Source organism: Ovis canadensis, chromosome 1 (assembly GCF_042477335.2).
Source record: "Ovis canadensis isolate MfBH-ARS-UI-01 breed Bighorn chromosome 1, ARS-UI_OviCan_v2, whole genome shotgun sequence".
In the NCBI taxonomy this organism is placed as follows: domain Eukaryota; kingdom Metazoa; phylum Chordata; class Mammalia; order Artiodactyla; family Bovidae; genus Ovis; species Ovis canadensis.
The window spans coordinates 160788627-160799343 of NC_091245.1; the positions used below are offsets into that span (position 1 = coordinate 160788627).

A 10717-nucleotide genomic window follows, 5' to 3' on the forward strand; every position below is an offset into this window, starting at 1 on the left:
AAAAGCTATCTTCAATGAACTGTGACCTTCAGATAAACCACCAGATATACACCCATACCCCACCCCAACAGACCCAAGCCTCTCATTTAGAACGTATGCAGATATAGCATGATGACTTGTATATCCCTGCCTTTGTGATTTTCTGTTATTTTTAACAAAGCCTAACCTTTGTGGAAATGGAAATTTGAGAACTAGGTGTATGATCTGATATACAAGGAAACATGTCAAAGTCTAAAAGTAGTTCTCAAAGATACTAAAAAACAACTTATATTATACTATCACCTATTCTTAAGTGATCTCATGCTAGAAAATAAAGTTATAAGCAAGTTTAAGACATAATTTCCCTTAAAAAGGCTTATGATCAGTTTGGAAAGAGGAAAATGCACAATTGATAAATATTAATTAGTTTTCTTTTATAATTTCATGTCTTAAAAGCCAGTAGGAAATGACAGCCCATTCTGGTATTCTTGCCTGGAAAATTCCAAGGGCAGAGGAGCCTGGTGGGCTATAGTCCATGGGGCCCCCAAGAGTCAGACAGGACTGAGCACACACACAAACGTGTATCTTAGGGATCCGGTGGTACAATAGCAATCCTTTGGTAATAGGATTTCTTTGCTATGAGAAACCCATGGCCTTAAGGAGAAGGGGTTTATAAGGAATTAAATTAACCCAGTGAATAATCCATAAAGGTCATCCTCATTCACCAAGTTTACTAACTGGAAATAGGAAGTGAAAACTGGAAACTATATTCTTCATCACTCTGTGAATGAGACAGTTGACTTCACTTTATAATGAGGCTGCATCTTTTTTTTCTTGTTCTATACAGTGACTTTTTCTGTATCTCCATGCACATAGCTGAAAATGACTCTCTCAGTCCTAGATCACACAACCTTGGTATGTCATTTAGCTGACCAGGGTCCAACTCTCTTTATTCTAAGTCCCCAGGAGAGACATTCTGAAGGCCTCAGTCCTGCTTATAGACTGGCTTCTCCAAAGACATGTTTGCCATGAGCAAACATTTCATTTCAAAGGAGGTAGAGTGAGATAGCGTGAACGTAGCTCTAGGCATTCTTTCCTGAGGGTAATATAAAAGACTGGTCCAAAGAAAGAGCTTTTGTGTGGAACAGATACATCAAAATTGTCCACAATTTTGTAGCTTATAAAGTCTCTTTGGAAACTGTATCCATCTTTGAGTCAAACTCTTCTACCTATTGATCTTTATTACATTAAATAGACCCTTTAGTGCTCTCAACTTTCTGTAAGTCATATCCAATATTTGAATATTCAAATGTTGTCGAGCATCTAAGGACTTTGTCATCTTGTCAATCATTTAAATAAAGTCACTTGGAAAGCTATAGATTAGATGCAAAAGGGAGTGTGTAGTGTAATTAATAGAGATACAAGCACCTAACAAATAGGTAAAGGAGTTTACTATTAATAGTATAGCATCCTTATCAGAAACACAGGCATCACAAAAGAATCTACAGAAAGGGTATATTATACTGAAGAGGTGAATTTATTCTTAGAATATAAACTCACACTTGTCTACTTAATACGTGCTAGCATTCCTGTTTGAAATAGGATACAGTATTTATCGAATAGACTTCTGACCCAATTGACAATGTGCTTTGGGTTTCTGTGATAGTTATTTTGATCAGACACAGCCCCAGGATATGTTAATATATTTAAATATTTTTAGAAATTCTTACTCTAGTAATGTAAATAGTTTGGGTTATGATATACAAGACACCTGCTTTAGAGCACAGAAGCATAGCAAAGAACAAACACAAAGCTAAAAATTTCTGCACCATTGCCAGATTTTCAAAGGCAAAGCTATATAAATGTTTATTCTCAATAAAGTATCAACATCCAGAGCTTTTAGATAATGAAACAGTATATTGAAGTGGATGAGGCAGAACCTTGTTAATATGATTAACAGCGAGCTCACAATTTAAATATAGTCAGATATTCTAATCTACAAATGTAGACAGAATGCTATTTGTTTAAAAAGGTGAAGTGGCAGACTTTGTTATACTTTCACCTTAGGAATATGTTGGTCTCTGGTACAGCATTGGATAGTAAGCTCTTTTGGGGCTGGCTGGAATATTTCCACTTAGTGGTTATGATTATTTAAACAAGTTGTGAGTCTATGCAAGATGAAAGCTGATTTTTCCTAGGATACTCGGCTTTTTCAGATTTTCCCCTTCACACTGAGCCAGTTGGTTTCAGATCTCTGTATTTCAAAGTGCCTTCTTCTGTCCTTTCTTCTCAATTTAGGGTCAACATAGAATTAACATCTGTTGACCTAAAACTCCTTGAAAAGTATTGTTGACTTCTTGGTTCTCTGCATTCTCTATCTCATATATGCCACCTTCCTTGTTTATATCACAAATACAAGAATTTTAAAATATTTAATACATTAATCATTTAAGGAAATATAGTGAGGCAACATTTTCATCTTCAATGCTATAAAAATATTTAACTCTATATTTCATCCTTTCTTTTACAGTCTTAGGTGTATTGCTTGAATTTGATTCCTTCCAATCCTTATTTTCTTGGTGTTGTCCAGACTCAATTCAGAAATGATTCCCTTGACCAAATAACTCTAAAATTTCTTTTAGAATAAGCCTTTCAGATTATTACCTAAGAAAAGATATTAAATTTGTTTTCTTTTTCTATCCAAACTGTCAATCACAGGACAAGTGTTTCATACTCAAATAAATATTGAAGTGAAAAATTTTAGCCTATTCCAATTAGTTTAGAGATTTCATTTACATGCCAGCTACTCATCACTTAATTTTCAAATAATTTTTTTAAATGTGTGGTCTTATTCAGTCAACATATTTTTTAAAAAATATTATTTGATAGCCTAGGATGGATTTAGGAAGGTTAATGTGAGAAGGGAAGAGAGAATAAGAAAGGGCAAGAGTGATTATAGAAACTGGAAAGAGAATTAAGTGTGGGGAATGGGTATGAGGCAGATTAATTGCTGCATGTCATTACCCTGCACCCTTGGATGCCATTTTCAAAGTGTCATCACCTACCCTTTTACCTTTGAAGTATCAGATAGCTTATTAACCTCTGGTCTCAATCTTGAGCTGCTCTTTAGTCTTGAACTTTTCCATTGCTCTTCTCAATAGGGTAGTCCTAATGAGATAAGGATACAGGGAGTGTTACTGAGACTACAGCAGCTGGATGTTTAGAGAGATTTCAGTCATGGCAGCATGGTAGGTAGAAAACATTTTGGTGGGGGGAGGAGAGTAGAGGGTACATAAAAGCTCAAGCTAAGGCGTAACCTACAGGGATGCTTACTGTAATTCTCTTTTCCAGTATAATCCTTTGCATTAAATAGAAACAAGACTACATATCAACTTGCTTACACTGGGTTCCCAGATGCTGAATCTGAAACAGTTTTATGCAGATTTCTTCATGTACCCTTGGGACATATTCATAAAGAAGCGATGAGGAAGCATTAGACTGAAGAAGAAGACTCAGTCCAACTACTTGTTGAAACAAGAGTCCTAAAGCTGGGCTGGTCCTTCAGACTTGTCCCAAATTGGTCTGTGAACTTGCAATATCTGATTTTTCCCAGTGGCCAGAGCATCACTGGTTCAGTTCTAGAGGAAAAGTCAGGGTTAAGCATCATAGCTTGTATTACTCCCTCATTATGCTGAAATTTCTCAATGACCTCAGGAAATTTAGTATAGTACCTTGGAGCATTTTTTCTATCTTCCCATGATTGCATTTTGTTTCTAAGCTTATAAAGAAGGTAGAAAAGAGGAGATATAGAAAAAAATTAGCAAGGTATAATATGTATGTGTGTGTATATATATATATATAGAGAGAGAGAGAATTGAAAGAAAGATGAGAGAAGAAATATAAAAACGATGAGAATCTATTGATTTATAACATATATTTGTGTCTGTCCGGTTTTCTGGTTCTTAAATTCATAACCTGACTTTGTAATATTTCGAAGATAAGTATAGAAATGTTTGTTGTTCATTTTAAAGATAGATCCCTAGTATCTTTATAAAAGAATCAAAATCCTGTGGAGCATGCATTCTCAAAAGCAGGGTTCAACATAGATAACCTAGGTGTGGGAAGGGACAGGGAAGCCCGGCGTGCTTCAGTCCAAGGGGTCCAAAAGAATTGGACATGACTTAGCAACCTAACAACAACAACTCTTAAATGAAGATTTCATTATCCACAGTTACACAAGGGCAGCAAGCTAGATGTCAGCATAGCTCCCCATTAGCCTTCCTGGTGAAGCAAGGCGGCTAAAGACTGTGACCAGAGAGGACCTCAAGCAAAATACAGCCTATCCATAGAGAATTTATTAGCCCCTTGAATGGCAGCAGGGTTCAGGGGTAACCTGTAGGGCATTGTGATTTCACTTCCAGCTTAGATAACAGGAATGCAACTGAGCTTTGATTAATTTTATGCAGCAGATGCTTAAATAATATGTAAATTGCTTCTTAAGTGGTTGCCTATTTTCTTCTTGCATACCTTTATTGCTTGGGAACTCACTTTTTAACAAATCCTTTGGTTCAATTCTATGTAGTTAAATTCCCAATTTTTCATTCTTTCTTTAATGCTCAATATAAAGGAGCCCAACCTTTGTGTGCATTTGCATGTGTGTGCTTTTTCTTCTTGCCATTTTCGATTTGCCTAGCACTCCAAGTTACACTTAATCATCTGTCAGCTTCGCAGATAAATATAGTTTGGACAACTGATTTATTCTTTAGTAAGTACATATTGCGCCCCTGCTAAGTGAGAGTGATTGTTTAGAGTGTGTTTGATAAGCATAGTACAACCCACAAGAATCCTGTTCACATGGAATTCACCTTCTTGTGAGACAAGATAGAGAATAAAAAAATAAATAAACCAAAAAAAAAAGGGCAATATGCTGGATGGTGATAAATACTTTGGAAGAAAATGAAACAAGAAAAGAAATAGAAGTCCAGATATGAGTGCAGAGAGGTTTTACAATATGAAGTAAGAGCATCAGGGAAATCTCATAAGAGGGATATTTGATCAAGACCTGAAAGAGATGATTATATGAACTAATTTCTTAAATCAAGAATTAATTTTTAAATCAACAATTAATAAATAATTAAATCAAATAATTAAAACAATAATAATTAATTAAAATAATTAAAATCAAAATAATCAAAAATAATTAAAATCAAAAAATTAAAACAAATAATTAAATCAACAATTAATTAATAATTAATTGTTTAATTAATTATTTGCACATGTTTAGCTAAGTCTTCCCCCTCCGCTCAAATGAAGTTTCATGTATTCTTATAATATTTATTTCAATTCCTGGTTTCCAAGTATTAACTATTTTAAATCTAATGATTTTGATAGAGAAATATCCTTGCCATTTTTTGTAATCTGAAAGAACTTTATACTTTAAGGAAATTATTCCAGTGATCTCTGGCTGAACAACAAACTTCCCCAAACTAAAAGGCTAAAACAAGGATTTTATTGTACACACAATGTCATGAGTCATGAATTTGAGTAGAGCTCAAGTAGGTGATTCTTCGCCTCTGGTGCTAGAGTTGAATGAAGTATTCAGCTAACACAAATCTGATCTAGTCTGGAGGGTTTGAGATGGTTTCATTCTTCTTTGCCCTGGTTCAGATGCTATATATACCTAGGACTGTAGACCAAGTGCTTACTGATGACCTCTTCAATAGGTAGTTATATTTTTCCACTGGCAGCTCTGGGACCTAGAGAGGGTGCCTCAGGAGAAGTACAATCCGTTAGTTGCTAAAGAACGGAATGCGGAAACTGATACAGTGTCACTTTAAACACAGTCTATCAGTCAAGTCACTCCCTAAGCGGGACCTGAAGTTCCAGGTGGACAGGAATTTTGAGGGGAACACTATTCAACCCACTTCCTATATTCAACCTACAACCTGTATTCTTCCACAAGGATAAAGGTGGAATAATCAGGATATATAATACTACACATATGTTACAAAAATCAGAAAATTATACCTAGAGCATTGGGATCTGTAATTGTACAAGCTTTTTTAATTGAAAATATCTTATTTACATACTGTCCAGGAGGCCATGATTCTCACCAGAAATTTTCTTTTTTTTTTTAACAGCGACATGAAAAAGGTTGGTGTCACTGTGGTTGGGCCACAGAAGAAGGTCATCAGTAGTATTAAAGTTCTAGAAACACAATCCAAGAATAGTCCAGTCCCAGTGTAGAGTGCTATTTCTGGAAGAAAGTGGAAGGTGTGGCATCACTCTGCAGACTGATGACAACACTGGAAATACTGGTGGACTTTCCAAGCCCAATAAGACACTCAGATACGAGTAAAATGCCTTAAAATGGAATTTAAAAACTCTTTATTTTCCCCTGTTGTTTAGTGGATGGGTGGGTGGGTGTATTTTGTTTTGTAATTGCTTTTTTATATTAGTTGATGGGTTAAATCAGAATTCTTCAGTGCAAAATGACAAAGAACTAGCATAGAGCCATTGTTCATAAACTGACTATCATAAAAGCAAAACAAATGAAATAATGCAGTGAGCATGGTGGCTCTGCTTCTCAATAGCCACAAAAAAACAGACTTGTGATATTTTTATACACAGAAGAGATCTGTAACAGGTATTTTGTTTCTTTGAAAGCAAGCAAAATAGAGGAATTCATACCTCAAACTATCCGGCCATATTTACTACCTTTTCATTGTCTTATTCTCTTTTATCTGTTAAAAAGCATATAGAAATGAAGTTTGTAGTTGTTTTAAGTACTACACATTTTTGATTGTTAGCCTCCTTAAGTATTATCATGTAAAAATGTGTTTTAATTTTGAAGAAAAGTACATATTTATTTTCTTTTTGATTGTCTTTTATTGTTTTCTATTTATGCCTTGATGATTTAATTTGGATTTGTGACAGCCAAATGCCAAATGCTCTCTCAAATTGTCAGCAGCAGAAAACGTGATAAACTAGACACGGAAAATGATGCGTTTCTTTCCAGATTGTTTAAATCATACACGCATATGTATCTCTATCTATATATAAAAAGAAACAAAACCCTTTCCTTGCTCATACACTAACCAAATCTCTCACAGTCTGAATGAGTCCACCCGTTTTTGTCTCCCCATTTATTATAAACTGTGTGCTCCTAATTTAGCGTGATACACCGACTTGTGTATAATGGATTTTCAGTGGCATACCTGCCTTGCTCTGGTGCTTAGGAGACCATAAACTCCCTCCATTGGTAAAAGAGCTATGTTAGAGCTCCTGAATAGAGAATGCTACACTGGAAAGGATTGGGATACTATTTAGGTTTCTGTATTAATCGGCAATGTAGCCTGTAAGCTGATGCATGAATCAAAAAGATCACTGGCTGACTGGTTTTGAAATGCCTCTTTATACATTTGCTTAAATTTGTTGAGCTGATTATAGGGAATAAGGATTACTAAACTACTCATCTGCATCACTGAGCTTTTGCTAAATTAATTAAACATTGTCATCATCAATAGCAAGTATTATTATCTTTGAGTCTCCAGTGACATGCCCCTATTATAGTTTTGGTATATTTCTTAGAAACATTGAGCTTCTTGACACGTATTGAACATATAATCTTCAAAATAGCTGGTTGTCCATCAAGACTCAAAATCTGGAGATATCTCTTCTTGCAAGGAACTTGGACTTGCTGTTTCATAAAGGTTAAATATGAACATACTCCGTAATATTTGAAATATATACTTGGTGGAGATCTAGCCATAATAGATTGTGAAGCAACATTTTAGCTCTATCTATAATCTTTCTAATGCTGATATGATCATGTTATTGGAATATGAAATGCATATGTCAGAAGAATAGAATGGATAAAACAATGCTGCAACCTTTATGTTCTTATGCAATATGGAACATTTATACAGCTTACAATCACAGATCAAAATCCACAAGTGCTAATCTGTTGTAAGTTTAGTGTAATAAGGCTTATGTTGTATTCCTTCATATATAAAATTATTTCTCAAATGTCTTCAATATTCTTAATAGTCAAATCATCCTACTAGAATTATGTATTGGGTGTATAAGAGCATGAACCTTTTAAAAAGATATATATGATTATGAAATTAATTACAAATTTCACTTAAGCCTGCTAGAAGCAGCTCAAAACCATTTTTTAAGCAAACATTTTGTTTTGTGGAATGTTAGATTGAGATCTGAATCTGGCTTCAATCTCATTTTTTTCCAGACTAGCATTTACTTTCTTAGGTACTATTCTGTGCACACTCCACAAAATCCGTGCATTTCATGAATTAGGAGAAGCTGAGGATTGTTTAATCTATTTCATTTATTTTGGCTGTGGTTTCCATTTGAAAGTAGAAAGTGTATATGCAGTATATTGCTCTTCATTTTTCACTATTTTTCTATCTGATTTCTTATAAATTTACTTTTCACAATCCTTACCCTGTACATATGTAAACATAACAGTGTACGATTCTTAACTGTGGAATAGAGGTACTAGAATGCTTATGGCCATCTCTTTGTACAGAAACTGCATTGGCTTTCAGTAAACACGAAACCACAATTGCTTCATAATATCATGTACCATATTATCTGATTGTATCTTAAGTTTGATTTACATATTTATTTCTGGTAACTTGCCCATGTTAAGCTGTACTAAGTATCAAATAAGCCATGTATAAATGTGATATGATTGGCAATATGTGTGTACTTTAAATTTTCATTTTCAAATCATTACTCATTTAGTCTATGTTGTACAATGTAGATGGCCTCTTACTAATGTAAAATGATTTGTAGTGGAAACATTTATATTTTTATAATAAACATAACGAAAATATTTTTTACAGATTGGAATATGGAAGTGGTCTTTGAACCTTTTTAAATATTATAAAAACGTGCTATTTAAACAGCAAAATAATGAAATTTATGCAAGTCAAGAAGAATGTGCTTCTGTTTCTTTTTTCTCCATTAGTGAGGAAGAGATGTATGTTATGTTATCCATAGGCATTGCCGAGGCATGACAGTATATCTTTTAAAATACTACTCTAGTTGATATAATTCTGCATTGTAATTCCTGTGAGATAATTGCTTTCCCTCTGTTGTTCCAGTAGAAATCATGGAGCCTTTCTTGACTTAGAAGCGCAGTCTGAATCACTTTGGATGGGAGAATGAATGACTTAGATTCATAACAGCTCCTAGTCCTGAGCCTGCTCTTAGAGATTGTGGATTGATGTTCCTTATAGATTAGAGGTGTCAGAGTAGTTTATGTCCAAAAGAAAGTCAGAATATCACTTATGAAAAAAGAAGAAAGGAATTCTGAATGGGTCAGATAAAACAAAAATTAGAAACAACTAACAAACTGAAACTTCAAATAATATTCTAAGAAACACTTAAAACTTTGAACAAAGTAGATTCCTAATCATTTGGAACTTATTTAAAGAGAATGATTATATATGAAAACCATTGATAACTCACAATATGAGGCAAGATAAGTGATCAAGATTGCCGTAGAGGTAGTCACAAAATAGATCAGATTTGAGTTTTCCTTGAAAAAGAAATAGCATTCAATCTTGTTGAGAGGAATAAGAATACTGTGTAAGCAGGAGATAGAGGAAGGAGGTAAAGAGAATATATTTAATTCAAGATATATATTTTAAGCACTGTTATGAGATGGGTATTTATTTTCCTGTCACCATTTACAAATCACTTCATTAAATTTTGCAACAATCCTGGAATAGATTTTGTTATGTTCAGATGCTCAGTTGTGTCTGACTCTTTGAGACCACATAGACTACAGGACACCAGGCTTCCATGTCCTTCACCATCTCCCAAAGCTTGCCAAACTCATGTCCATTGAGTCAGTGATGCCATCCAAAAATCTCATCCTCTTTTGTCCCCTTCTCCTGCTTTCAATCGTTCCCAGCATCAGGGTCTTTTTCCAATGAATCCACTCTTTACCTAAAGTATTGGAATTTCAGCTTCAGCATCAGTCCTTTCAATGAATATTCAGGACTGATTTGCTTTAGGATTGACTGGTTTGATCTCGTTGCTGTTCAAGAGACTCAGGAATCTTCTCCAGCAACATAGTTCAAAGGCATCATTTCTTTGATGCTCAGCTTTCTTTATGGTCCAACTCTCACATCTATACATGACTATTGGAAAAACCATAGCTTTGACTATTCAGACCTTTGTAGGCAAATTAACACCTCTGATTTTAAATATGCTTTCTAGGTTTGTCATACCTTTTCTTCCAAGGAGCAAACATCTTTTAATTTCATGGCTGCAGTCACTGTCCACAGTGATTTTGGAGTCCAAGAAAGTAAAGTCTGTCACCATTTCCATTTTTTCCCCATCTATTTGCCATGAAATGATGGGACCGGATGCCATGATCTTCATTTTTTGAATCCTGAGTTTTAAGCCAGCTTTTTCACTCTCCTCTTTCACTTTCATCAAGAGGCTCTTTAATTCCTCTTCGCTTTCTGCCATAAGGGTGGTGTCACCTGCATATCTGAGGTTATTGATAATTCTCCCTGCAATCTTGATTCCAGCTTGTGCTTCATCCAGCTTGGCATTTCACATGATGAATTCTGCATAGAAGTTAAATAAGCAGGGTGACAATATGCCGTCTTGATGTATTTCTTTCCCAGTTTTGAACCAGTCCTTTGTTCCATGTCTGGTTCTAACTGCTGCATCTTGACCTGTATACAGGGTTCTCAGG

At 34.8% G+C, this 10717-nt stretch overlaps 1 protein-coding gene across 2 annotated transcripts in view; it reads left to right on the forward strand.

Moving 5' to 3' along the window:
- Positions 1–8853, forward strand: part of EPHA3 (EPH receptor A3) — a 408015-nt gene extending 399162 nt beyond the window's left edge. For both annotated transcript variants that reach the window (XM_069578939.1, XM_069578950.1), the window contains exon 17: positions 6120–8853. In XM_069578939.1, coding sequence (XP_069435040.1) covers positions 6120–6225 — 106 coding nt within the window. In that variant the 3' untranslated portion in view covers positions 6226–8853. The remainder of the gene's footprint in view (positions 1–6119) is intronic.
- Positions 8854–10717: the final 1864 nt, after the last annotated feature.